General features: G+C 38.6%; 7 protein-coding genes across 7 annotated transcripts; 5 read left to right on the forward strand and 2 right to left on the reverse strand.

Annotated features, from left to right (window-relative positions):
- Positions 1-119: 119 nt before the first annotated feature.
- Positions 120-2,817, forward strand: LOC101311047 (TMV resistance protein N-like). The gene is made up of 5 exons (XM_004289153.1): positions 120-340; positions 398-1,172; positions 1,343-1,624; positions 1,778-2,422; positions 2,515-2,817. Exons 1-5 carry the CDS (start codon positions 120-122, stop codon positions 2,815-2,817), a joined length of 2,226 nt encoding a protein of 741 aa, XP_004289201.1.
- A 498-nt stretch (positions 2,818-3,315) lies between these two features.
- On the forward strand, positions 3,316-5,104 carry LOC101311328 (TMV resistance protein N-like). The gene is made up of 3 exons (XM_004289154.1): positions 3,316-3,348; positions 3,482-3,536; positions 4,470-5,104. Exons 1-3 carry the CDS (start codon positions 3,316-3,318, stop codon positions 5,102-5,104), a joined length of 723 nt encoding a protein of 240 aa, XP_004289202.1.
- A 640-nt stretch (positions 5,105-5,744) lies between these two features.
- LOC101311624 (protein SUPPRESSOR OF npr1-1, CONSTITUTIVE 1-like) lies at positions 5,745-8,946 on the forward strand. The gene is made up of 3 exons (XM_004289155.1): positions 5,745-6,782; positions 7,003-7,281; positions 7,886-8,946. Exons 1-3 carry the CDS (start codon positions 5,745-5,747, stop codon positions 8,507-8,509), a joined length of 1,941 nt encoding a protein of 646 aa, XP_004289203.1. The 3' UTR covers positions 8,510-8,946.
- Positions 8,947-9,523: 577 nt separating this feature from the next.
- Positions 9,524-12,886, forward strand: LOC101309085 (small RNA degrading nuclease 3-like). Its single transcript, XM_004287953.1, has 12 exons — positions 9,524-9,613; positions 9,737-9,919; positions 10,024-10,113; positions 10,210-10,278; positions 10,454-10,594; positions 10,681-10,797; positions 10,872-10,941; positions 11,101-11,201; positions 11,362-11,496; positions 11,588-11,695; positions 11,970-12,077; positions 12,234-12,886. The coding sequence occupies exons 1-12, from the start codon at positions 9,581-9,583 to the stop codon at positions 12,651-12,653; spliced, it is 1,575 nt and encodes a 524-aa protein (XP_004288001.1). The 5' UTR covers positions 9,524-9,580; the 3' UTR covers positions 12,654-12,886.
- A 460-nt stretch (positions 12,887-13,346) lies between these two features.
- On the reverse strand, positions 13,347-17,797 carry LOC101311915 (putative tyrosine-protein phosphatase TPTE-like). Its single transcript, XM_004289156.1, has 12 exons — positions 17,588-17,797; positions 16,809-16,910; positions 16,662-16,718; positions 16,409-16,474; positions 15,659-15,835; positions 15,434-15,520; positions 15,274-15,335; positions 14,922-14,998; positions 14,440-14,486; positions 14,196-14,326; positions 13,904-13,973; positions 13,347-13,820 (listed from the first exon to the last, which is right to left on the reverse strand). Exons 1-12 carry the CDS (start codon positions 17,795-17,797, stop codon positions 13,365-13,367), a joined length of 1,542 nt encoding a protein of 513 aa, XP_004289204.1. The 3' UTR covers positions 13,347-13,364.
- Positions 17,798-19,489: 1,692 nt separating this feature from the next.
- Positions 19,490-20,959, forward strand: LOC101309667 (protein RER1A-like). Its single transcript, XM_004287955.1, has 4 exons — positions 19,490-20,012; positions 20,141-20,321; positions 20,437-20,509; positions 20,600-20,959. Exons 1-3 carry the CDS (start codon positions 19,606-19,608, stop codon positions 20,494-20,496), a joined length of 648 nt encoding a protein of 215 aa, XP_004288003.1. The 5' UTR covers positions 19,490-19,605; the 3' UTR covers positions 20,497-20,509; positions 20,600-20,959.
- Positions 20,960-21,425: 466 nt separating this feature from the next.
- On the reverse strand, positions 21,426-23,165 carry LOC101309382 (UPF0481 protein At3g47200-like). The gene has a single exon (XM_004287954.1). It carries the CDS (start codon positions 23,026-23,028, stop codon positions 21,451-21,453), a length of 1,578 nt encoding a protein of 525 aa, XP_004288002.1. The 5' UTR covers positions 23,029-23,165; the 3' UTR covers positions 21,426-21,450.
- Between the last annotated feature and the right edge of the window lie 3,690 nt (positions 23,166-26,855).

Consider the following 26,855-nt stretch of genomic DNA (forward strand, 5'->3'; position numbering starts at 1 on the left):
GAACAAAATATGTGTTGTCCTTTTGTAGGGGAGAATCACAAGTCGTTGAAGAAATAGCTAAAACGATCTCCCACCTATTGAACCGGAGGTCATCCTCTCCTAATAAAGATTTGATAGGGATGGATGCACGTGTAGAAACAGTTATGTCTTACTTGGATCTAGAGTCGGAGGAGGTTCTTACCGAAGGTATTTGGGGGATGGGGGGCATTGGTAAGACCACCCTTGCAATCATCGCTAATGAAGTTTACCAAGAGATTCATAACCGATTTCATACTAGTGGCTTTGTTCGCAATGTCAGATTGCAATCACCAGTAGTTGAGTTGCAGGAACTTGTTTGCAAGTCTTTTTTTGGGGATGGTTACGTAGACACTGTTAAAAAGGGTTGAACATGGCCCAGGTTATCAAAGAAAAAGGTGCTTCTTGTTCTAGACGACGTTGATGATTTAAGACAAATAGAAGGTTTAGTACCAGGAGGGTCGGCCGGTGAAGAGAACTTTTGGGGTCCTGGGAGTCGGCTCATTATAACAACTAGAGATAGAAGAATATTGACAGAGTTTGGAGTACGAAATGATAAGATCTATGAGGTTGAAAAATTGAATGATGAGGAAGCTTCTCAGCTTTTGTGTAGGAAAGCCTTCAAGAATGTCAATCCCCCAACAGAGTTTGCAGAGCTGACCCAGAGTTTTCTGAGATATGCTAGTGGCCTTCCTTTAGCTCATGAAGTTTTAGGGTCACACTTGTCTGGAAGAAGCGTCTATGAATGGGCAGAGGTACTGGATAAACTTGATAGAGATCTGAATAAAGACATTTTTAATGTGCTTCAAGTAAGTTTCGATGGATTAGAAGATATGGATAAACAGATTTTTCTAGACATTGCTTGTTTCTTCAATGGCGAGGATGATGCTCGTGTGGAAAAGATACTGAAAGGTTGTGGCTTTTCTTCCCGAATAGGAATAAATATCCTCGTCAACAAATGTCTGGTAAAAATTGAAAGGGGTAAACTGTGGATGCATGATTTACTAAGGTGCTTGGGTTGGCATATTGTCCGCAGAGAATCTCCTGCTCACCCCGGAAATCGGAGCAGACTGTGGCTCGATGACAACGAACACAAATATGAAACGAGAAGGTCGTGGCGTATTGAGGATGCTCGTAATGTTCTCACAGAAAATACGGTAAGAACTGAACTTAATACTATATGTAATACACACCGTCTACACATACATTTTCGTGTCCAGTATAACAATTCTCAACATTAATTGTGTTGTCAAATCATAGAGGTTCTAGCATGCATACATATCTAATCTTACAAACAATTTACATGGTATGCTCGTTTTTCGTATAGGGAACAACTGCTGTGGAAAGCTTATTTTTAAGCTTGCCTGAAAAAGAAGTAATCCGTTTGAACTCTGACCCATTCTTAACTACGAGCAAACTGAGATTGTTGAAGATTTGCAATGTGAACTTTAAGCAGGATGTGCCCGTACAATATCCCTCTATACACTTGCGGCTTTTGGAATGGCATGAATGTCCTCTAGAATCTCTGTCATCTTGGTTTTCATCGCGACAGAGGCTGGTTGAACTCAAGATTCCAAACAGCCGCATTGAAAGACTATGGGATGAATCGGTAAGATTATTATGTTTCCCTATATATATGTTACTGACACACAAACACCCCAACATTCTCTATCAAGGATAATCACAATGTTGTTTTACACGATGTATTGTATTAATACTAGAAGTTCACAATTCTTTTCTATTTTGTCTTGATTCATAACAGGTTTATCAGCTGAACTCGCTAATACACATGGATCTTTCCAACTGCCGATGTTTAACCATGACACCGGACTTCAGCGCGGTCCCAAATCTTGAGACATTGATCCTTGAAGATTGTACAGAGTTATCAGAGGTTCACTGGTCAACTATGCGTCTCCAACATCTGGTTTTATTGAATTTGAAAGGTTGTGTGAATCTAAAGGAGCTTCCAGATATAATCGAGTTGAGATGTCTTCGAACCTTTGTTCTTTCAGGATGTACAAACCTCAGAGTGTTTCCTTATACTGCGGACCACATGGAGACTTTGATTGAACTTTTTTTAGATGGCACGGCTATTGAACACCTGATAGGGCTACCATATGTGCATTTGAGAAGCCTTGCTTTACTAAATCTGAGCGGGTGCAAGAACCTCCGAAAACTTCCTTTCTCCACTAGGGGTATCACTGGTATGACATCCCTGAAGTTCCTCTGTTTGTCATCGTGTTCAAGGATGACAACACTGTCAGATGACATACACCGCTTGGAATTCTTAGAGGAGCTTGATGTGTGTGATACTGCTATAGTAAGAGTGCCCGTGTCCATTTCATCCCTTAAGAACTTCTGTGTTTCCATGGGTGCTCTGGATTACGCCTGCCGTACCTTCCACCAGGTTGGACATCTTTGACAACACTAAATCTAGGAGGATGCCATTTAGGAAACAGTGACATCGCTAATAATATTGGCAACTTATCCTCGCTGCAGAGTTTGGATTTGAGTGAAAACAGTTTCTCAAGCATACCTGAAAGCATCTGTCAACTTCCTGAGCTTAGAGAGATTTCTCTGCGTGGTTGTGACAATCTAGAGTCGTTGCCCGCAGATCCTCCAGCTTCAGCTGAAAATGTAGATATACGAGGTTGTACTAGGCTGAATCGTTCCGATAAGTGGATGAGATTGGCTTCAGATGTGGGTTTGCGTATCAGAAACTGTCGAAAATGCAATGATCGGCGCCCTCTCATGTCCTTGAGTGTGCAGTTCGATGAATTCCATGAAACTCCCTATCCTTAAGTCATCCGATGGCTCCAAGAATTGCCACACATCAACATTCAAATTCGGAAATGTTTTAATTTCAAACTGATGTTGCCCCTTCTATTTTCCAATGTGGAAGGCCTTTTCATTTCTCTTCCTTGTCACTTTTACTCTCCCTTGTTTTGTTTGTCTTTGCTAAATTGTCTAGAAATGACGGGATCCGAAGATTGGTTTAATGAAATACAATGTCTAACAAATGATCAGCTCAAGTATCAAATGGTCATGTTATGAAGAACGAGTAGCAAATTGTACAACTGAGTGAACTGATGACTATACAAGTATCACACGAGTTTACCAGTGTTTCTTCGCTCTATTATTTTCCGCCAAAAATAGAAAGTCATTAGTTTAGCTTTCACGGCGTGCAGAAAGTCTGCTTTAAATGGAAAAACCTACACGCACAAAACTTAACCCCCAAAATTAACGGCTTCTCCAAATCAGCCGCCCACCTCCGAAAAACCGCGCGCCCAGAAAATCGCCATGGATGAATTCCTCGCCACCGCAGAGAAAAAGGTTCCATCTTTCTCATACTCAACCTCTAACTGTCAAAACCCAAGTTATCAGATTGCTACTGTTTTAAAATTCGTGTAAATTTGGATGCTTTGCATGAATTTGTAATTGATAACAACATGTGGGTGTGAAATAGGTGCTTGTGGAGATAGTGAAGTTGGCCCAGAAGCGAGGAATGAAGGGTTTTGAAGGTGACTGGAAGCAGTTCCTAATCAGCTATGATAAAAAAATTCGGGCTCAGCTTGAGTGATCCCGCAAAAGGTCCACCGATGATGTTGACTGCTTTTCTGAAAAAGCTCAGGTAAACTCAATTTTTGATTTTTCTTTTCAGTGCCTACTCTTTCCTTTGACCATATAGTTCTCATCTTGTTTTTGGGGGGTCAAATAATTTTCATGATCAAAACACTGTTAGCTGTAAATAACTTTTTACTGTAGTTAATTATTCAAGTGGTTTCCCTCGACAAACTTTTCAGAAATTAACTAAGGAACCAAGATTGAAAGTTTTAAACACTATCGAAACTGCTTGTAAGGGTAATTTTGATTGAAGTCTAGCATCAGTGTAACCGAACCTTTAGCTTGTTCGTTGCTTTTCAGTCTTTCACTTCAAGAAGTAGAGTTCACACTATTCAATACATTGAATTACATTATGCACTTTCCGTTTCAAACTGGGTAAAATATTGTTCAGGAGGGTGGGAGAGGAAATAGCCTCGCCCTTAAAAAGAAAAAGAGAAAAAGAGTGTGTTTAGCTGACTAATTCCCACATGTAGTATCAACATTCCTGACAGGTGTGGGAAACTAAATGGAAGACAGGAAAATTGGGGATAGAGGACTTGGACCCCTTTGTTGACAATTTCAGCAGAGACAGTCAACTTGTTCTTCTTGGTTGATCAGATTCCAAGCTGATTCAATCAAGTTGCCCATTGCTTCTCCTGCTACTTACTTGTACACGACAAGCTTCTTGGTGCTTGTTACTTCACTGCAAACTCAAGCTAGGGCTTTCTCTTTTTCTTACATATACAGATCATAGCTAGGGAGCTTGTAAGTTTCCACTATTTACTTCATCATCCTGCTTCTCTTTATTCTTGTTCCTTCTTTTCTTCTTCACTGTCTCAATACTCTTCTAGGATATCATCCTACAGTTGAGGTTCCAGAGGATTCCACCCAGACCCAAGTACTACCTTTATCGTCTCCTTCATCCTCCGGTTTGAAACTTGATCAGGAAATAGTTCCAACAAACTCTACCATCAATGTACTAGTACCTTCATCATCTTCTTCCGCCTTTAATTTGGAAAAGCTTCTTCCAGAGCCTTCATCATCTAGGTCATCTACGTCTTGGACTTATGATGTCTTCCTCAGTTTCAGGGGTGAGGACACCCGCAATAATTTTACAGATCATTTATACAATGCTCTGTGCCGGAGAGGTATTGATACATTTAGGGATACGGAAGAACTTCAGATGGGAAATTCCATTGCACCAGAACTTCGGAAAGCAATTAAAGGATCACAGTTTGCAATCATCATTCTTTCCCCCATGTACGCTACTTCATCATGGTGTCTAGATGAACTTGCATATATTCTTGAATGCAAGAAAGTGACAGGCCTTCCGGTTTTTTATCATGTCAAACCATCTGAGGTAAGAAAGCAAACCGGAAATTTTGGCAGGGCTTTTACTAAGCATGAAAAGATATTCATTGACAATATATGCAAGGTGGAAAAGTGGAGGCAAGCTTTAAAGGAAATAGCCGATGTCTCTGGGTGACATGTGAAGGACAGGTAATTCCATAATTTTTCTTCGGTTGAAGTAATTTTATACGTTCTTTTTAAAGGCATGCTTTCTAAAAATAAAAATAGTTTTTTATGTTAGATCAGGCTCACTTGGTATGAGGGGGCGACTTATATGTATGCCTTAAATAGATGTACAAAATATACATTGTTCCATAAAGCAGAGAGTTACAAGCATGGGAATCATTACAGATCGAGTACATGAAATGCTTTGGTCCAATTTTAGCATCTAAATCCGAATTTGAGGTGCTAATGTAAAAATGTGACGTTTTTATGAAGAAAAAAAAAATCATTTTAACTGTGAAAAAGAAAAAGGTTTCTTATGTCTGGGAAAACAAAAGTTATGATCATAAAATTATTTTTTATTAGTTCAACACTATTTGAATGCCAGATCTGTGGAGCTAAAACCTAGGAGAACTGCAAGACCTTAAAAATTCTGAACTGCAACACTATTTGTAATTGTTATGGACATTGTTTATTTTTATCTTTTTTATTTGGCCAATAAAAGTTGGTTGTCCTTGTGTAGGAAAGAATCAGAAGTCATTGAGGAAATAACTGAAAGGATCTCAAACATACTGAACCAGAGGTCATCCCCTCCTGACAGAGGTTTAATAGGAATGGATGCACGTGTAGAAACAGTGGTGTCTTACTTGGATCTAGGGTCAGATAAGGTTCTTACCATAGGTATTTGGGGGATGGGGGGCATTGGTAAGACTACCCTTGCAAAAGAAGTTTACAAGGAGATTCATAACCTATTTCATGTTAGTGGCTTTGTTCGCAATGTTAGATTGCAATCACAAGTGGAGTTGCAGAAACTTGTTTGTGAGTCTTTCTTTGGGGATGGTTACGTAGACACTGTTAAAAAGGGTTCAAAATGGACCAGGTTATTACAGAAAAAGGTGCTTCTTGTTCTAGACGATGTTGATGACTTAAAACAAATTACAAATTTAGTACCAGGAGGATCGGCCTGTGAAGAGAACTTTTGGGGTCCAGGGAGTCGACTCATTATAACAACTAGAGATAGAAGAACATTGACAGAGCTTGGAGTTCTAGAACATAAAATCTATGAGGTTGAAAAACTAAATGATAAGGAAGCTTATCAGCTTCTGTGTCGGAAAGCCTTCAAGAAGGTCAATCCCCCCAAGGAGTTTGTAGAGCTGTCCAAGAGTTTTCTGAAATATGCTTGTGGCCTTCCTTTAGCTCATGAAGTTCTAGGGTCACACTTGTCTGGAAGAAACGCAGATGAATGGCCAGAGGTACTGGATAGACTTGATGAAGATCTGGATAAAGACATTTTTAGTGTGCTTCAAATAAGTTTTGATGGATTACATACTGTAGATAAAAAGATCTTTCTAGACATTGCTTGTTTCTTCAATGGCGAGGATGTTGTTCGTGTGAAGAAGATACTGAAAGGTTGTGGATTTTCTTCCCGAATAGGAATAACTAACCTCGTTGACAAATCTCTGGTTAAAATTGAAAAGGGTAAAGTGTGGATGCATGATTTACTACAGTGCTTGGGTTGGCATATTGTTCGTAGAGAATCTCCTTTCCCTGGAAAACGCAGCAGGTTGTGGCTTGATGACAATGCACACAAATATGAAACCAGAAGGTCATGGCGTGTTGAGGATGCTTGTAATGTTCTCACGGAAAATACGGTAAGATCGAGATAGAGTTAACACTACATGTAATGATGTAATACACACCCATTCATATAGATACACACAGTATTCATATATTAATTTATATTACAAGGATTCATAACCTTGTGTTATTAAATTATACAGGTTGCAGCATGCATATCATCTTACAAGGTATAATTTCTCCTTTTTAAAAAAAAAAATTGCTTCTTACATGTATCTACGTTTTTTTGTATAGGGAACAACTGCTGTTGAAAGCTTATTCTTAAGCTTGCCTGAAAAAGAAGTAATCCGTTTGAACTCTGACCCGTTCTTAACTATGAGCAAACTGAGGTTGTTGAAAATCTGGAATGTGAACTTTGTGGATGTGCTCTTATCTTATCCCTCTAAAAAATTACGGCTTTTGGAATGGCATGAATGTCCTCTAAAATCTCTATTTTCTTGGTTTACATCTGAACTACTGCTGGTTGAACTCAAGTTACCAAACAGCCGCATTGAAAGATTATGGGATGTATCGGTAAGATTATAATATATTGTTCACTACATATATTTTAGAGTACACATTCTCTGCTACTTTGCACAGAAACACACTCACAGACCAACATTCTCTGTCAAGGTTAACCACAATGTAGTACCCTATTTGATGAAGATAAACAACTGGTACCTACTGATCTTTTAAATTTGTCTTTATTAAGTAACTTAACTTGAAGTGACTGCGCATCTGATCTCTAACCTTGTTGAGGATGACCACAATTTTTAAGTTGAACATATATGTATAATATATTGGGCATCCAATTGTTTAGTTAATTGCTCTAATGTTCACCAGCTGGTCAGTAACTGACTAAGAATGCTCAATCGTGCACTAAATCCACTAATGGATGTAAATCGAATGGTAGAAAAAAGTATTTTAAGTTGTGTTGTTTTGTTTTTCCTCTTCACTTTACATTCGATGGTGATTAAGCATAAAGTCTTTAATCAGTTACTGATAAGGTGAACACCATATAATCATTACATTTTTCGTGTGGGGGGATGTGGAATCATTTCAACCGGTTCTAGAAGTTCACTTTGTGTTATCTTTTATATTAAGACTCTTTACCATCTTTTTTCCTAATTCGTATCAGGTTTATCAGGTGATCAACACGCTAGTACACATGGATCTTTCCTACTGCCAATATTTAATTATGACCCCACACTTGGGTGCGGTCCCAAATCTTGAGACATTGATTCTTGAAGGTTGTACAGAGTTATTAGAGGTTGTCGGCTATTCATATATGCATCTTCCACATCTGGTTCTATTGAATTTGAAAGGTTGCGTGAGTCTAAGGAAGCTTCCAGAGATAATGAACTTGACATCTCTTCGAACCTTTATTCTTTCAGGATGTACAAACCTCCGAGAGTTTCCTCAGATAGTGGGAAACATGGATTCTTTAGAACTTTATTTAGATGGCACGGCTTTCGGATATCTTCCTGAGCAGCTGAGAGGCCTTATTTTACTATCTCTTAGAGGCTGCAAGAACCTCCAGAAACTTCCTCTCTCCATTTGTAGTATGACATCCCTGAAGTTTCTCTATTTGTCATCATGTTCAAGTATACAAACACTGCCAGAAGATATAGGCCATTTGGAACACTTGGAGGAGCTTGATATGTGCGAAACTGCTATAAGAGAAGTGCCCGAGTCCATTTCATCTCTTAAGAATCTCAAACTTCTGTGTTTCCATGGATGCGCTGAGTTACGCATGCCGTAAATTTTACCTGGTTTGATATCTTTGAGAACATTTAATCTAGGAGGATGCAATTTTGCAGAAGGAGACATCTCTGATGAAACTGGAATTGGCACCTTAATCTCGCTGCAGAGTTTGGATCTGAGTGAGAACAATTTTTCAAGCATACCTGAAAGCATCTCTAAACTTCCTGAGCTTAGAGAGATTTCTTTGCGTGGTTGTGACAATCTAGAATTGTTGCTAGGAGATCCTCCTGCTTCAGCAAAAAATGTGGATATACGGGGTTGTACTATGCTGACAAATTGTTCCGATGAGTGGCTGAGATTGGCTTCAGATGAGGGCTTGCGTATCAGAAACTGTCGAAAATGGGATTATCGGTGTCCTCTCATGTCCTTGAGTGTGCAGTTCGATGAATTAAGTGAAACTCCCTATCCTTATCATCCGATGGCTCCAAGAATTGCCACACATCAACATTCAAATTCGGAAATGTTTTTAACTTCAAACTGATGTTGTCCCCCCTTCAATTTGGAAGGCCTTTTCATTTCTCTTCCTTGTCATTTTCACTCTCCTTTGTTTTGTTTGTCTTTGCTGAATTGTCTAGAACTCCCGAGAGATCCCGGAGGTTGGTTTAATGAAAAAAATAGTATACAAGTACTAAATTGTCTTAACAAATGCTAAGCTCAAGTATCAAAGGCTCATATCTTGAAAGTATAAGTACCAAATTGTCCCATTTACTCAATCATACAAACAATTTACCCCAACATCAACTATAACCAGCTCCTTTGTTCTTTTACCTTTTTTGTTTGGGTATTAAAAGCAATATTCCTTGTTTAAACTTTTAAACTATTTCTTCATAGAAATTTTACAAAAAAAAAGAGGAATTGCTTTGATAATAGGAAAGAAACGGCCGGTCAGATCTCGTGTATCTAACGGCCCCAGTGTTTGTTTGCTCTATTATTTCCGCCAAAAAAGAGTTTAGCTTTCACGGCGTGCTGCAAGTGCCGCTTATATGCAAAACCCTATACAGCACAAAAACTTAAACCCCAAAATTAACGGCTTCTCCAAATCAGCCGCCCGCGCGCCCAGAAAATCGCCATGGAAGATTTCCTCGCCACCGCAGAGAAAAAGGTTCAATCTTTCTCATATTCCACCACTAACTTTCAAAACCCAAATCATCAGCTTCCCCAGTGTTTCAAAATTCGTGTAAATGTGGATGCTTTGTATGAATATCTAACATGTGGGGTTGAACAGGTGCTTGTGGAGATAGTGAAGGTTGCCCAGAAGCGAGGAATGAAGGGTTCTAAAGGTGACTGGAAGCAGTTCCTGACTAGCTATGATAAAAAATTCGGGTCCAGCTTGAGTGACCCTGGTAAAAGGTCAACCGATGTGTTGACTTCTTTTGTTAGGAGTTTTGATAATCAGGATGACTTGCAGGTAACTCAACTCTCTTTGCATATTGAATTTTTAACTGGTACTTTTGTTTTAATCATGTATTGATGGTTGCTATTGCGAATGCTCACTCTATTTCTTGCTTTCAGCTATTTGCCAGAGTTGTAGAATGCAATTCGAATCGACAAGGTGTGGCTCAGTTCTTGAACAACTCTCCCGCAAATGAGTCCCAGGAGCAGGTAGATTGATTTCTATTCGTGTAATTTACTTGATGTTAGTTGAATGCAAGCTATTTATTAGGTAGTAACTTATTTGGTGTGATTGTGGCCGTGCAGAAGCTTGTCCGTGTCACTCTTGAGCACCCGCAGTATCCAATTGACTATGCGTTCCCGTCACATAACCAGGTTTGTTGGCTGCATTGTGTATTGTGTTGTGCAAAGACATTTCTTTGTATTTGTGTTTTTTTTTTAGCTTCATATTAGTACGATACAAAGAATAATGCAGTTTTGTACTGGCGGGAAGTGTTTGTCTGGTCATGTGGTTTATGTTCTTGTGTAACTTGTGTGAATTGCAATGCAGGACTGGGTAGTTACGAAGCTCAAGAAGAAGTCAAAGGAGATGATATCAAATGTGATGCTTGCTGTTGATTGCGAGATGGTTCTATGTGAAGATGGAACTGAAGCTTTAGTGAGGGTGTGTGTTGTGGATCGGAACTTAGAGGTATAACTGCTGTCCCACCTCAGAATGTACTGTATTAGTACCAAGACCCTTTCAAGTCCCTTGTATATGATTGTTTGTCTTTTCAGGTTAAACTGGATGAACTAGTGAACCCTGACAAAGAAGTTGCCGATTACAGAACTGAGATTACAGGAGTGGCTGCATCAGAGTTGGCTGGAGTTACTTGTACTTTAGCTGATATACAGGTATAATGGCTGTTTATTGGTTTCAAGGGGTAAATCCATTAACATTTTAAACCTTAATTCTTGGTTTATTGTAGAAATCGTTCAAGAAGTTGCTGTCAGATGGGACTATCTTAATTGGGCACAGTTTGTGTAACGACCTGCAGGGTAAGTTGATTATTGTTTCTGTAAGTTTGTTTTGCATTCAATCCATAAAATCTTTTCTTTTGTTTTTGGATTTCCAGTTTACCTGTACAGTTATGTATTCTTTTGCAGATCTGTTTCATTTGTTTGTTTTTCTCATTATGACGTTTTTCTTGTTTTCAGCATTGAAGATAGACCATAAAATGGTGATTGATACCGCATATGTATTTAGATACTCGGACGGGCCTATTTATAGAAAGCCTTCGTTGAATAATTTGTGCAAGGCAAGTTTGATATACATGTTACTTCACTGTTACATCAGTCAGATATTCATATTTGCACCATGTAATCTATAATTAGTCCGTTACCTTATTACAATGAATTGACTAGATCCTGTCACATGCATGGCGTATTGTCTTATACATCTTTTTTTTCATGCCTTAGGCTGTGTTGGGCTATGAAGTTAGGAAGAAAGGTTCTCCACATAATTGTCTAGATGATGCCTGTGCTGCAATGAAACTTGTTCTTGCTAAGGTGGAGCGTGAAGTTGGTGATACCATTCCATCAGTTCAGGAGGATGTAAGTATCTGTACTTAATTGGAGGATCATTCTAGTACTGTGCTCCAGTTCCATCATCACTGTCTAAACATCCTTTTGTTTGTACCTGTAGGTACCTGAAATTAATACTGCCAAGCTACTCCTTCACAGGATACCAAGAACAGTGCCTTCAAATGAGTTGCATAAAGCCATACCTGGGAACTTCACCTTAGAAGTCAAGGTATAACACATTATACTTTCTGCATTAACCCAAGTGTGCTTTGAAGGAATGTGTCATTGTTTACACATCATATTATGGATATTGATGAATTTTTCTGGAGAATAATATGCCAAGTTCTTTAATCATATTAGTTCACATTTTTTTATTGATATTCAAAGACAATAAACTCTACATCAACTTGCACTTTTTATTGCAGTTGATAGTTGTCAACGTTGTCATATATCTTCTTCCTCCCTTCTCTCTATTCTATGTTGACATAGTTAATCATTTGCAGAAGCCATCAATTAAAGCCAAAGGAGATATATATTCTGCTTTTGCTACATTTAAGAATGAACAAGAAGCGCAGCTAGCATATGAAAAACTCAAAGGCACCCAAGAAGAGGTAGATACCATAAATATTCTTTATTTACCATTTTTTGTTTGTTCATTCAAGTGATTTTTTAGGTTAATTGTCATTATCAAGTCAATTGTATCCTTTATCAAGGATCTTGGATTGTTTTGATTATGAAGAGATAAATGTTTTACTGTCTTATTCTAGGACTCAACTGGAAAGCCACAAAAACTTATTGAATTTAAGGTCAGCACAGGGGTAATTACTGATTTCTATGTTCGTAAAATGGCACATAATGGTTCCTTAGACCAAGTCTCTTCTAAGAGAGCTCTCGAAGTTGAGGAGAACACAGGTGCAAATAAGAAACAAAAGACAGGTCAGACAATAGAAGATGAGACTATGCCAGACTTAGACCACTGTTGTGATCATCTCAAAGAGATAGAAAGATTGAAGGAAGAACAAGAAAAGCTATTGAAACAGTGCTCAGATCAGTTAAAAGATATTGAAGGATTGAAGCAAGAAATTAAAAATAGGGAATATGAAATTTCTATGCTGAAGAAGAGCCAAGTTCCAGAAGAACAAGAAAAAAGGCTGCATAAGAAAAAGGACAAGAAGAAACGGAAATAAACTACAACGAATGTTCATTATATTTTGCTGCACTGGAGCCGTGTGGTTCAGTGGTTGCTCAAAATTTTGGAACGAAGTACAATTCTTTTACTGTGCTGGTATGACACCTTCAATTTTGCTGATGACTCTAATTTAATTGGGTGCCAATGAGGTCCAGAATATTCAGCTTCATATGCTCAGAGAACTCTTTATCAAAACGATCTACTGAGAGAACATTTTCAATGATGGAAATTTTAGTAGAGATAGTTTTTATATGTCAAAAAATGCAGGGTGTTTATGTACCAAACTGAGTTGTATACTTGTTTTCATTCATGATTCATGTAACAGTTCTATCAATAGGATTCATAAATTACTTGATTTCTCCTTCCAGTTTTTTTTTTTTTTTTTGTTTGCTTTTCTTTTTCTTATTATGTACTGTCTAATAGGAACAAGCTCTTTTCTGTTCTTCTCACTACATGACTACTTGCATGAGGGGGGCATTTCCTTCGCCCTGTTCAGACACGTTTGCTTGAGATGCAAAACTGTGAAAAAGAACATGGCTGTGAAAATTTGCTGGAGACAATTTATTTAATCAACACATCAGGTATATAGAAACAAGGAATCAACCAACATCTGATTCCTATGATCGTTCCGAACACTATCATTTTGTTTGGAAGGTTTGTACACTAGTGTTTCTGATACAGATTTGAGCATCAGTCAGGTAGAATGGTTTCATTCACTGTCAAAATCTTCATCCCCAAAAGAGAAAACTGAGGCATCAGCAGCTATTGCTCTAATATCTTCTGCTCCAGAATTTCCTGCCCTGTCAGAAGTTTGTTTTTGAAAAGATCCATTGCCTGGATTATCCACAGTTTGAGCTGAAGTTTCCATTTGCTTTCCTGTTGTGTTGGACGAATGATCAGGTGCTGTAGTCCCAGCTTTGATATTAGCTTCTGCTAGCCTGCCCTTTCTATCCCCAGACTCCTCTCCCTCACTATCCGAAAATACATCATCACCATCTTTTTTTCCTTGATTCAGATTGGCTGCATCACCACCACTTGAAGCAGAGGCATCATTTGAGCTACCATCGGGTTTTCTACTTAAAGACTCTGCTTTAGGTACTGTAGAAGTGCCCCTATAGTCTACAAGGACCACTTCAACCTGGAATCTTGGAGACGGTAATTTTCTCTGCAAAACATAATCAATGGCTTTTCACAAGCAAGCACCAAGAGCTCAAAAATAATGTATTAAATGAAGGTCACACCATTTACCTTGTCAAAACCATCGAGATCATCTGCTTTTAAGAATATTCTGTTGTTTTCTGTCGTCGTATTTAACCAGCTGAAAGTAAAGAAGACAAGAGAAGTGATATAAAAGAAGCCATTCTTGGACCGTAATTTCTTTTCATATGCATACACAAAGATATCTTTTCCATTACTAAGCGAGTTCAAGGCAAGAATGCATTTCACAAGTTACAAATTGACACATCATCACTAAAATTGTGAAACAATATTTCAATCCATAACATAAGTAAGAGTGAAATAAGGGAATCAGGTTACAGACCAATAGAAATCCCCATGGCGATCATGGAAATAGATTTTGAAATCCCCCGCTAACTCTGCAAGACCAGGCTCCCCTGGTAGAGCGAAAACGATTATCCCTTTCTTCCGTGCACTGATCCAGAAATCTTCTGGCTAAATATTGAGTTGGTGGGCTTAATCAGAAATTGAATGCAGGTTGCCCTTGGTATCAAAAAGTTATAATTAAAAAACAAGCCTATCACTTATTGTGCTATAACAAGATTTACCATTAGATCTTTTGTTTTTGAGTGCTTTCTTGATGAGAACAAAATTCCTGAGATTAGGAAAAACATACTTTTAAGAGACATGAAAAAATGATGAGTTCAAGTTCTAGTATACTATGATTTGTAACAAGTTATTAATAAAAAAAGACAAAAACAAAAAAACAAAAAAAACATCAATGGCGTTTTAAACACATGCAAGGAAATGTACATAATGAACCATCACAAAGAGACACACAGACAAAGCTTTAAGGGTAATTCTCTGAAGGGGCTTCTGTAACACAAATACTACTTTTTCTAACATAAATACTCCTTTTTAACACAAAACTAAGGCCCAATAGTAACAAGTTCAGATCTTCTGGCCATCAGAGGATCAGTTTAACAAATGCAAGACAGCGCCTCCTTAAATTAATGACATGTGTGTTGGTTCAAAGCATCACAATATATTGCATAGATATTGACCTCGGAACAGCAATATCAAAGGTTACCATTATGATCAGAGACTGTAATGCAGGGCCTAACCCAATAAGGGCAGTTGTGAATCCGGAATCCCCTGAGCATGCACCTAAAACAATAGAATCTCAGTATCTTTCAAAATGAAACCTCACATGCATACTAAAATACAAACATATATGTACAATTAAAATAGATGCATGTACATAGAATACACAGGGACTGATCTATATGTTGTGAACAATATACAAGGACCTGATCCAAAGTCTATATGAACTCCCAGAGCTAGGTCCTTGTTTGACACCTATGTATACTATGCCAATAACCTATATGCATACATATGCGTTTTGATAATATATATTATGGATTTAAGAAAGAGAAGCGTACCTTCGAGGAGGACATTCTCCATTGAATTTTCTTGAGATAATGTCAAAATATTTCACGTACCTCTAGGAAAAGCACCGAAAAGTTTGTCAATTAGAATGATGTAAAGAAAGGAAAACCATCAACCTTAAAAAGAGAGAATACACATAAATATTTGACTGACAATCTGACTCGGAAGAACCATAGCCTTTCCATCTACACATCTTTTATTGTTATAGTAATACATGGCCTCCTCAGCCGTAGGAAAGAACTGCAAAAAGATGGCAAAATGGAGTAACAAAAAGTAGGAAAAGTTAGTTTACTCACATGTAAGAATGGATTTAAAACAAGAAACAACTGTTCCACCATACAACCCACGAATCTCAAGAGTGCTGGTACAAAATCACACCTTAAGGTATAGGAGAAGGCTACATATCATTACTCCTGTCCTTGCCATACCAGCTTTACAATGAACAACCACAACATTTTCAATATCCTCCTTTAACCATGAATGAGCACTTTGACAGAAGGATCCAATAAGTTGAATTGGGGGGCAGTTATGATCATCAAATGGGAAACTTGCAGCCTTGAAAAACATTCAGAGAAAAGAAAAATACAACAAGCTGTTATTTATAATAACGGAAAACAGAACTGCAGCATTGAGACTGTGCCCTGCGTCTCTATTTGACATTCTTAACTGTTCTCTAATTCCCAACAGAAAGGTAAGACCAACAAACTTTCACTATTCTTACAACACATGACAAATCATTTAAGTGTACCACATCATCCACACCATTTATTTATTTATTTTTAATACTCTCATCAGATGTTCAATGCAGATGTTAGCTAGACTGAAAAGCTTCTAACTCTATCAATTATGCAGTACCCTCACTGTTATGTAAGCCAAAAATGATTGCATCTAGCAGCAACAATAAGACCTCAGCTTATTTATAATAAACAGGTTACAGCTTTTTTGTAAACACGAGGAGAACCAGAAGTAAAAATTTAAATAGTCTGTAATAAATGGATATATAGGAAAAATACGAAACAGTTTCTGCAAATGGATATCACAAAAGGAACTTTAAACTTGATAAACTATCAAATACTGACACTTTTTGTTAAGGATAATACAGAATTTGAGGTAAATAATAAACTGCACCTTCCCCTCAAATCGCGATGCATCATATAACCTCTCTGAACAAAGATTGTATACTTTATAATGTCCCTGTCAATATGGGAGAAATTATACTTGTATAATTAATCATTGGAGTGAAAATTATAAATACAGAAAAGGACTTGAATTGTAGATGAGGCAGAAAAAATGTAAAACCATATTCTTAAGCCCACTATTTTTCTGTACTATTTAGTGGGATGAAGATATTTCTCTGTTACATATGAAAATAATTTATTACCTTGTGATTAGTTTCAAAAAATCTGATCACTTCTTCCATATGATTCCGATAAAACCCCTGCATCACATTTCAAGTTGTCGACTGTTCAAATAATGTAACCAAACTCAGTCTATCGAAATTTAAACATATACCACGTAATTCTCTTACCTCAACATATCCGAAAAAGCCAGAACTTATATCTCCAGCCGGGAAACCCATAGCAATTATATTTTCAGTAATATATGTCATATCTAAATCAAAACCACCCTCCTGTAAATTTTGTGGTCATTGATGTCAAACTGATCTTTACAGAAAACTTGCATATTATGGCATAAACAAGGTAATAATTAGTCATAAAAGGGGAAAAAATACGCGGACATCCCAATGATGCATTTGAGAAACTCTATTACAATTAGAATTCCTTACACAACCATAGATAAGTATTAGCAAGAAATTGAAATTTGAAATAAGTATTACACAATGACTTCTATTGTTCAAATTCTTTTCAGCTTCTTTTAACCTAGTCTTATTATCACAGAACTTTTAGTTTTGTTTAACTCATAGAGATAAATGCCTTAAATTATATATATCTTGTGATAGACTGAACACTAAGATAAGCTGATTATAAGAAGTCCTAGAAGAAAATGACTGGCGTCACAGAATCAAAACTTGCAAAAAGACTTGATCCATTCTATAAGCCTTACATGATTTGAGTGAACTATTTATCGATCCTATTCTCAGACTTTTCAATTTTTGTTGTTGTGGTATCTGGTTGGTGGTCTCAGGTTATCACTAGAAACCCCAGCTCCGCATTCCAAAACCAAAATTCACATTCTACTGAAATTGAAAAGGAAACAGTCGAAACACTATACTAGACTTGGTTGCTACACTCAGCATTATAAATCAAGAAAGAAAACTGAAGAAGCCTCACAGGTCTGTTAATGTACCTGGTATCTTCTTTTGTTTTGAGAGACGAGATGGCGAGCCTTGACCTGCACAGCCTTGACTGCAGACTGCGATCTGTTAAGTATACCTTTCGTAAACGATCCAAGAGCCCCAGAAACCCCCTTTGGCCTCTCAGCATTTTGAGTGGCATTATCTTGAGCATATGGAACGGCAGCAGGTTGAGGTGATGGGTCACTGGATTTCTCATCCATTACGAAAACTCAATGGATGTCCTAACACAACCACACACTGCAATCAATACGAACCAAGATTAAACTGTAAGCAAATGGTAGAATGAGCAAAAGGGTTTCAATAAATAAGCTCAATTAGTGAAACCAGATGATAAAAGAGGGACATTCGAACAATTCATATGTAAACCAGACATGGGCTAAAGACTACCATTCAAGCTGTGTTCTTGAACAAAATAATGTGCGTAATACGATACAGATAAACAGACAAATATCCATATAATGAGAGATTTGGGATTCTTATTCAGAATGGGGTATCGCATCACCAATCAAATTGATAAATTGGAAAGAAACCAAATTGCTTTTTTATTGCATACACAAACGTAGACGTGTAGAATGAGAGATGCGAGAGGAGTTACCTAGTGTGGGTATGACGATCCCATTGAGCACAGAGACGTGAATATGGTTGTTGAGATCCTTGTGTTGAAATGAAAGGAGAGAATGGATGGCGGTGTTACTGGTGCAGTGTGGCCAAAACGACCGACAAATTAATGGATTGTTGGAGCACAGAGCTAACTTCACATTTAGAAACTTGGTGCCACCCGCTCTTCTCCAAGGTCGTTATATGACATGTCAAATAACACTTTTGGTCAATAGAATTCTGGCGTTTGTTTGGTTTTTTTTTTTTTCTGATTGGGAGTGAAGTAGTGAACCATTTCGGTTTTGTTGGTAAACTAGTAACATACCCACTTAATCAATATTCAGACCAACATTTATCAGTATTTGAACATATGTCCACAGGAAACTCTTCTAATGAGGATATTTAAGTTGAGGACTTGGTGATGACTTTTCGGCTTATTCCACCTTTCGATCTTATCTCCACATCTTGACCGTTCAGTTTATAGGTATTTATGAGTAGATCATTTTTCTAAATTTTTAGCTATATTGAAAATTTTTAAGGCATTCATAAGTGTGATTTATCAATTATGAACTTGAATGGTTCATATTTGACATATTTGGTTCGTCCATTAATTTGATATAGTTTGTTATCTTAACGAACACCAATTTAGCTGAAAATTTGTAAAAATGATCTACTCATATATTCCTAAAAATTGAACGGATGAGATGTCAAAATGTGATCGAAAAATGAGTTTTTTAAACCATAAACCGAAAATTCCTCAACTTAAAAGTCCTTATTAAAAAAGTTCCCTATGTCCACAAGAGCATCTCAATAAAACAAGACTAATCTTATGTTCTAGACATACGAACCCAAAAACCCCTTAAATTTGCTTGTCATAACTAATGCAAGTTGGGACTCGAACTACATTGGGTTCCTGTTAAGTAGTTTGACCAACTTAACAACACCAGGTGTGTGGTTTGTTTTCTCTTGTTAGATTTTTTTTAAAGAATATAATGGTTTTATTCTTTTATTTAGAAGAAGAAATCAAATTTGTAGTTTTAATCGAATTTCTCACTAATTAGAAATATACGCAAATTTGGAAAATGATCGAAAAGTACTAAAGTTAGGTGAGCCAGGCGGTCCAGTCTCCAGATCCAAATCCAACACACCCAAACAAACCCGGCAAATAGATCCGGTCCAAACCGGACCCAAAATCCTCGCGCATTAAGAAAAGAACCGCCAACCCAGTTACCCACCCGAAGACCACCCCGTAAACTCAGGTCTTCTCTCTCCGATCAAAAACTCAAAACCAATCCCAAAAAAAAAAAATCCCAATCCACACCAGACGCGCCGGAAAGAGAGAAGAACAAGAACAAGAAACCAACCTAACCGACGCGCCTCGATCACCAAACCCCAAGCGGGCCCCACACAAATGGACCCCGGAGCGGCGGGCGTCGGTCTCGCCGCGGCCACCACCGCCGACGACCCCCCGTCGTCGTCTCTTGGATCGTCAACGCCACTCGACGCCGTCCAGGCCTGGACCTTCGGCGTCTCCCGCCGTTACCAGCACCTGCTCGACAAGTCGACGCCGCACGTGCTCCACCGCTGGCTAGGCACCCTCGCCGTGGCCCTGGTCTACGTCCTCCGCGTCTACCTCGTCGAAGGATTCTACGTCGTGTCGTACGGGCTAGGGATCTACCTCCTCAACTTGCTCATCGGCTTTCTCTCTCCTCAGGTCGACCCGGAGATCCACGACCTCTCCGACGGGCCCTCCCTCCCCACTCGCGGATCCGACGAGTTCCGCCCCTTCGTCCGCCGCCTCCCCGAGTTTAAATTCTGGTAAAACCTGACCTGATTTCGTTTGATTTTGTTTTCGGAGTTTTCGAAACTGCGAAGGATGTTGAAATTAGGGTTTTATTGAGGAATGTGTTGAGTTTTGGATTGATTGTTGTGATTTTTTTGGATAGGTACTCTATTACAAAGGCGTTTTGCATTGCTTTCGTGATGACATTCTTCAGTGCTTTCGATGTGCCGGTGTTCTGGCCTATTCTTCTGTTTTACTGGCTGGTGCTGTTTGTTCTCACAATGAGGAGGCAGATCATTCACATGATCAAGTACAAATATGTTCCTTTCTCGGTTGGGAAGCAGGTATTGCTCTCGTCGCACTAAACAAAGCAGTCCTTTGTTGTATGTCAATGCTAATGTAGCAAAAGCAGTGGCTTGTTTTGTGATTAATGAACTCGGTTGTTGTTTTCTTTTGCAGCGGTACGATGGGAAGAAAGCTTCTGCGTCGGAAACCACAACCCTCCTACCGAGGGATTAGAACCACCCTTCAGGTGCATTTTGAATCTAACACGTTTTTGTGCAAGTCGGAATTGAATTCAGGTTGTAGGTTGAATTGTGTTTTGATGTGTTGTGTTGAACAGTGGTAGAGGCGTTTTGGGAAGATGCGGTGCTGAAGAATCGGTATTGGAGAACTAATTCAGGCAGCTTGGATGATTGGTTAGTGTATGCTTTTGGAATCTCTTGCTTATGGCCCTGTAATATTTTGCTACAGGGAGATGAAGTGGTTAGTGGAGAACTTTCTTTTTTGCGTTCTTAGTATTCAAGGATCCATTTGTATAGAAGGGACATGCTCTACTTTCCCATCCCAAATAATCAATTCAATGACATGATGTACTTTACTAGCTATCGAAAGCCACAATTGGGTTATGTCATATTTTGTTGTATTTTTTCATGGTTCAGTTGAAACTGGGATTAATGCAACTCATTTCTTGAATTGATGCCGAAGGTTGTCTGTTTTATACTTGTCGCATCTTGTGATTTTTTTGAATGCCTGCTGTTATCCTCATTACTTGCGGCAGTAGGGCTTCTCCTGCATCTTATAGGTTTTATTGAACATAGAGTTGCCAGTTATTAACAGCTTAACAGGAATGGTTCAGCTATAAAATCATGCATGGAACTTGTAACAGACTTTGTGTTTTGGACTTGTAGATGTAGCAACCGTCTTAGAATTTTTTTTTGTAAATGCCACCATTGACCGTTGTTTAGACTGATGGCTTTTATGCCTTACAGGACGTTGTTGTGTGGATGATGCAGGATGCATTGAGGTTAATTTTCAATTTTGAACTAGGAAAGGCTTCCATTGTGATGAAATCAAATGCTTTAGTTATAGTGGCAAATGTATACTACTCGACTTGTGTATCAAAACAAAACACTCTGCAATCAAAACTGAAACAGGGAAGGCTTCCATGATGGAAAAACATCCTTGCTAGACTTAATTCGGTGGCCTATAGTAGCTGTAGACTCCATAGAAGGTTTGAGTGAAAGTCAGAAGCAGCAACACAACAGCAGCAAGGAAGGAGAGGATGGCCCAAGGGTTGCTGAAGTAGTTATGCTTTAAACTTGCACGCCAAGCATTCCAGCGGTGGTCGTAGTAGCGGTTTACATCAGCAGAAAGCCGAGAAAGATAACTGTCATTGATGTCGAATACGACCTCTTGGCAGAGACGATTAAACAGATCAGCAACCTCAGCATCATTGCCAAGCCAGTGCTCAATTATGCCACAATAATGTAGATACCCGACATCAGCAGGAGAGTTGATCAAGTTGTCCATGAAAATGACGTAGGAGGTAATGTCATTGCTGCAATCAAGATGACACTGCTCAAATGCAATAAGATTCAGGAATAGAGATTTAGTACCATCGTGAACCAAGAGCCTTGGTATACTCAGAATCCCATCTTCGAATTTCACATCCCAGAACCGATCAGTCTTCCTCTTCTTGAACTTGACCCCGGCCTCCCGAAGCTCTGTAACACAATGAATCAACTGCTGCCTCCTTTTATCTGCAACCCGATTAGCATTTGACCATCTCTTGATCCAAACTCTTGGTACAGGTTTAGGTCCCGATCGCAATAAACTACGCCGGAAAACATCAAGACAATGGAGGGCACCTTGATCAGACAATGGATCAAAGGTTGTTGCATATCCAAGTGATGATTCCAACTTGTTCCTATCACTCTTTGTTAATGGCTCATCTGTTGGCATCAATGGATCGAAAAACCTCAATGCTAGCTTGGATACTAGTCCTTTAAGTTCAGGGTCCCCCAACTGCAGACCCAATAGCCGGTCAAGAACGAAAAGTGGAAGCTGATTCTCCAGCATGATCATATCTCTCTGAATCGAATGCATCGAGCCACGCATTGCAAAAATGGGGTCATTTCGAGGATAACCAAGTTGCTTAAACCCCTCAGCTGCGCCCCTGAATAGCTCAAGCACAAAGCAACCGTCAAGCACCATCATTTCAACAAACTCATTGCTACTAAGGCTCATTGCAACCGGCCCTTCATAGCAAGACCGAGCCTTTTCTTCAACTTCTTTCATAGAATCAAGGTAAAGCTTTATGTCCTGATTAGTCCTCTTGAGCATTTGATGTAGCGAACGCCACTTGTGGCGGTCCATTTGGCGAAGGCGTCTCCTTCCATGGTGGTAAGGCCCCAATGACACAATCTGAGGAACATAAGCTTTGTCATCACCTTCTCTAAGGTAATGCGGGATTCTGTAGATACAAAGCTTTGACCACACATTTGCTGCATCGTCTTGCGAAGCTTGCTCTAGTTTATCTTTGATGTTGAGAACCCACTCGGACTCTGGCGATTTCGGCCCTTCTTCAAATTTCCCATCAGCACCATTTTGGATCACAACTTGGAGTGACTCAGACTGTTGCTGCTCTTGTTTCTGCAGATTCTGATCTGGTGATTGGTTTGGATTTGCTATTCCGGATTCAACTGTTTCTCGGAGCTTGACTGTGATCAGGTACCAGCTCAGGAGCTCCTTGTTGAACACAGCAACCATTTTTGTGGAGAATGCTATTCTGGGATTGGCTTAGCTTGAGTCCTAAGCAATTATAAGGACAACTAGCGAAGGGGCCAACTATGTAAGTGTTTGAAAATGATGGGGTTGTTGCTTAACATTATGATACAAATTGGTTTTAAATAAGTTCCAATTTGATTAAAAAACATATGGACCATTTTGATGACTTTTAGGTATAATGTTATGTTCTTAATCACATGGTTTATTCTTGTGTCATATATCTCTTAAGGGTATGCTTTTCTTTGAATTCAAACTCTTGGGGGCTTGTTGTTTTACAACCATTTAAAAACTCCCATTAGATCTGGTTCAAAAGGCTCCAAGACTTCAAAGAGGAGTGGATATAACTCAGCTTTGGAAAGGTTGTCTCACAAAGTTGGGGAAGATAAGGTAAATTTACCATTTGAGTAGGACTTTACCAGTAAAGAAGAAAAATAGGATTCTGGTTTCTTTTTCCTTTTGGTTTGAGGGATTCTAGCTACTACTGCATAAAAAGGAGGAGAACAAATCTATATAAAAATGGTGTGTTCTTGCACAACTTCATTATATAAATTATGGATCTTGCACGTTGTGCCAATTGAGCTGGAGAAGAGGAAATGTATAAATAATTTGTAATGTTGAAGCTGGGTAACAGACGATCATTGCACACATGGACAGAACATAAATTGAGACCTACTTGGCTGTTTAATGATGGCCACTATGTCTTCACTCTGTTTTGAGGGCGAACCCATAGTGGTACATATAAATTATGTATGTCATGTATGTAGTAGTGAAGATCTTGCTTTGATACAACTCCAGAGACGTTAGACACATAGAGTGCATACAAATGCCTAAATTCATAATATAAGGAATTATGGTAATGAGTAAAACATAATTTAGGAATTATTGTTTATAAACCCTGGACAAAATTCAATCACCAAACATGGCCCAAATCATATTAGCATCCAAAGGCCCAGCCATGCGGGTCCGGCCCAACTAATCCCCACCACAGCCACCTTGAAGGCTTGAACCCCTCTCCGGCAACGACGACAACGCCACCCAAAGAGACATCATAGTGTGATCCTCGTTGCCCCGCTACGAAATCTAACAACGCACGTCGTCATTCATCATGAGAATCACCGCGAAAGACGCCATATATGTGATTTTCGCCATCCCGCCACAGAACCCTCACAACACACGTTGTCGTTCACCCAAAGGCATCCACTGCCCATCCTCGCCGCTAGTGAAGAGCTCCAACCGGCCCTTAAAGAGCTCAAAAACACAATCTCGATGAACCACATGACTTGGACACCACCCGTACAGCAACCGCCTCGAAGTCAGCGTGGTCAGAGACCGATGCCGACCAAAGCTTGGCGGACCAACAATTTGGGGACACCTAAGTGTTCTGAATCTTCAAGCGGCTAGAGTTTCTCTCATTTTTATTGATACACATTTGATTTACAGACTATCATACATTAATATTATTCTTTTGTTCATTATTTCATAAGTTCACTATTTTTCAAATAGAGATAAATTACTCACTGAACACGTAATAGACAACTATGACCTAGGTAACACATTTAGTCATAAGATAAGATCTATGAGAAAAAAAAAACATGAATTCCATATAACGGACAATAAGTTTTTTTAGAATCTATCAATATTGTTCTCAAAACCAATATAAAGTAGATAAGAGCGAATATAATATATTTATTTCTAAAATCGCTCCAATCTAAAACCCTCTTAATTTTACTTATAAATATATCTTGAGAGTAATCAATTGGTGTGTGGCAGTATAACATGCTACAACTAAGACGTAGGTAACACATCTGGTCATACGATAAGATATATGAGAAAAAAAAATGATTTTATTAAAACGGACAATAAAATTTTTGGAACCCATTAATATTGTTCTAAAATCAGCATAAAGTAGATAAGAGCGAATATAAAATATTTATTTCTATAACTGCTCCATTCTAGAACCCTCCTAATTTCACATATAAATATATGTTGAGAGTAATCAATTAGTGTGTGGCTGTAGATGCTACAGGTAAGACCTAAGTAACGCATCTGGTCATACGATAAGATCTATGAGAAAGAACGTGAATCCTACTAAAACAGACAATAAGCTTTTTGAAACCCATTAATATTGTTCTTAAACCAGCATAAAGTAGATAAGAGCGAATACAAAATATATATATTTCTAAAACCCCTCAATTCTAAAACCCTCCTAATTTCACTTATAAATATATCCTAAGAGTAATCAATTGGTGTGTGCTTGTATAAGCTACTTTGTGATTAGATTTTGGGGTTCATAGAGAACGGTAAGAGAAATGCAGACATCCAATGGTCAAAAGATACAGGAAGAAGAAGATGGTGTTATCAGATTGAAGGGTCCAACGATGGTGTAATTTCACGATCGAATCAACGATTTACCAAAGGTAAAATATACACATCTATAACATTTCGGTCTTTATTTCTTTTGAATCGATGATAATTTTTCTTTCTTTTTATCCATCGATATTGTACATTTAAAGAAAAATGCTAATCACAATTTGAGAAATTTTGTATAAAAAAAAAAAAAAAAGTAGCATTCTCATTAGAATGACATTGAAAATCATGGTTAATTAAGTTGATTGGAACTCCATTTTTTTTATCTGCACCCATATAGTACTCGTACTGGTTCATTGTGCTCACGCTGTTACATTGCTTCTTCCAGTAAAACCTAAAGCCTTCACTTCTGAGCAACTACTTCCAGAAGGATCGACTACGAAGCTGCAGAGATCTTGAAGGCGGAAACTGAGAAGGCCGCTGTCGAGTCGCTGAGAATCAAGACGAAAGACTTCTCATTCCCTAGCTTTCCAGGATACTTGTCCGACTCTGACCCTTTCATTTCAGAAGCTAGCCTTTCTATGAAGAACATTGTGTGTCCACGCCAAAAATGCCCCTGGAAACCGCTCTTACCTTGACCAGGCTCACTGCTTGAAGAATTTTGGGCACTGGTAAGTAGCGGAGTAGAGATGAGAAATGTGCCTGTAAATAGGGCCGGATCTGAGATTTTCGGACCTGAATCGAACTCTAAAAAATATGGTCAATTACATAGAAGTCCACTTTGAGACATTTTATCCTATAGAGGTCCACCCAAATATTTTTACTCACATAAGTCCATCCAAGCTTAAATAAAGGTATTGAAGTTTAACTAAATTACAGACTGCCATCCAACCAAAAAATTAGATTTTCTCTTATATTTACAAAAATGTCACTAATGTAAAAAGTCAACAACCACTCTCCTTCCCGGAAAAGTCTCCGATAGACCTCCGGCGAGGTCTCCAACGGACTCCGGCCGACCTCCGGTGATGTCTCCAACCAACTTCCGACGAGGTTTCCAATAGTTACGAAAGCTACTACCGCCAGCAAGAAAAGATACTACCACCAGCAAGAAAAGCTATTATCCCTAGTTAGAAAAGCTACTACCACCGACTGCAAAAGCTACTACCTCTAGCAACAAAAGCTATTATCCTTAGCTATAAAAACTATTACAACCAACAACAAAAGCTACTACCACTTACTACAAAAGCTACTATTGCCGCAAACAAAATCTACTAACAACAAAAGCTACTACAACCGGCAACAAAAGCTACTACAACCAACAACAAAAGCTATTATTGCAACAAAAGCTACTACCGTTAGCAACAAAAGCTACTACCGTTAGCAACAAAAGCTACTACAGTCAGCAATCAAACCTACTACTGCCAGTAACAAAAGCACCACTTCCGGTAACAAAAGCTACTACTTCCGGCAACAAAAACTACTACCTCTGGCAACAAAAGCTA

This window comes from Fragaria vesca, linkage group LG1 (genome assembly GCF_000184155.1).
Source record: "Fragaria vesca subsp. vesca linkage group LG1, FraVesHawaii_1.0, whole genome shotgun sequence".
Classification (NCBI taxonomy): domain Eukaryota; kingdom Viridiplantae; phylum Streptophyta; class Magnoliopsida; order Rosales; family Rosaceae; genus Fragaria; species Fragaria vesca.

Excerpts from the sequence above, each read along its gene's own strand:
- LOC101311047 (XM_004289153.1), top strand. The coding sequence starts at position 120 with ATGGATGCACGTGTAGAAACAGTTATGTCTTACTTGGATCTAGAGTCG. Across the intron at positions 1,173-1,342 it reads ATGTTCTCACAGAAAATACG|GGAACAACTGCTGTGGAAAG; the intron begins GTAAGAACTGAA and ends TTTTTCGTATAG. Across the intron at positions 1,625-1,777 it reads AAAGACTATGGGATGAATCG|GTTTATCAGCTGAACTCGCT; the intron begins GTAAGATTATTA and ends GATTCATAACAG.
- LOC101311328 (XM_004289154.1), top strand. The coding sequence starts at position 3,316 with ATGGATGAATTCCTCGCCACCGCAGAGAAAAAG. Across the intron at positions 3,349-3,481 it reads TCGCCACCGCAGAGAAAAAG|GTGCTTGTGGAGATAGTGAA; the intron begins GTTCCATCTTTC and ends GGTGTGAAATAG. Across the intron at positions 3,537-4,469 it reads AGGAATGAAGGGTTTTGAAG|GATATCATCCTACAGTTGAG; the intron begins GTGACTGGAAGC and ends ATACTCTTCTAG.
- LOC101311624 (XM_004289155.1), top strand. The coding sequence starts at position 5,745 with ATGGATGCACGTGTAGAAACAGTGGTGTCTTACTTGGATCTAGGGTCA. Across the intron at positions 6,783-7,002 it reads ATGTTCTCACGGAAAATACG|GGAACAACTGCTGTTGAAAG; the intron begins GTAAGATCGAGA and ends TTTTTTGTATAG. Across the intron at positions 7,282-7,885 it reads AAAGATTATGGGATGTATCG|GTTTATCAGGTGATCAACAC; the intron begins GTAAGATTATAA and ends AATTCGTATCAG.
- LOC101309085 (XM_004287953.1), top strand. The coding sequence starts at position 9,581 with ATGGAAGATTTCCTCGCCACCGCAGAGAAAAAG. Across the intron at positions 9,920-10,023 it reads ATAATCAGGATGACTTGCAG|CTATTTGCCAGAGTTGTAGA; the intron begins GTAACTCAACTC and ends TCTTGCTTTCAG. Across the intron at positions 10,942-11,100 it reads TTTGTGTAACGACCTGCAGG|CATTGAAGATAGACCATAAA; the intron begins GTAAGTTGATTA and ends TCTTGTTTTCAG.
- LOC101311915 (XM_004289156.1), bottom strand. The coding sequence starts at position 17,797 with ATGGATGAGAAATCCAGTGACCCATCACCTCAACCTGCTGCCGTTCCA. Across the intron at positions 16,719-16,808 it reads GCTTTTTCGGATATGTTGAG|GGGTTTTATCGGAATCATAT; the intron begins GTAAGAGAATTA and ends AATGTGATGCAG. Across the intron at positions 16,475-16,661 it reads TTTTTGAAACTAATCACAAG|GGACATTATAAAGTATACAA; the intron begins GTAATAAATTAT and ends CCATATTGACAG.
- LOC101309667 (XM_004287955.1), top strand. The coding sequence starts at position 19,606 with ATGGACCCCGGAGCGGCGGGCGTCGGTCTCGCCGCGGCCACCACCGCC. Across the intron at positions 20,013-20,140 it reads CTCCCCGAGTTTAAATTCTG|GTACTCTATTACAAAGGCGT; the intron begins GTAAAACCTGAC and ends TTTTTTGGATAG. Across the intron at positions 20,322-20,436 it reads CTTTCTCGGTTGGGAAGCAG|CGGTACGATGGGAAGAAAGC; the intron begins GTATTGCTCTCG and ends TTTCTTTTGCAG.
- LOC101309382 (XM_004287954.1), bottom strand. The coding sequence starts at position 23,028 with ATGGTTGCTGTGTTCAACAAGGAGCTCCTGAGCTGGTACCTGATCACA.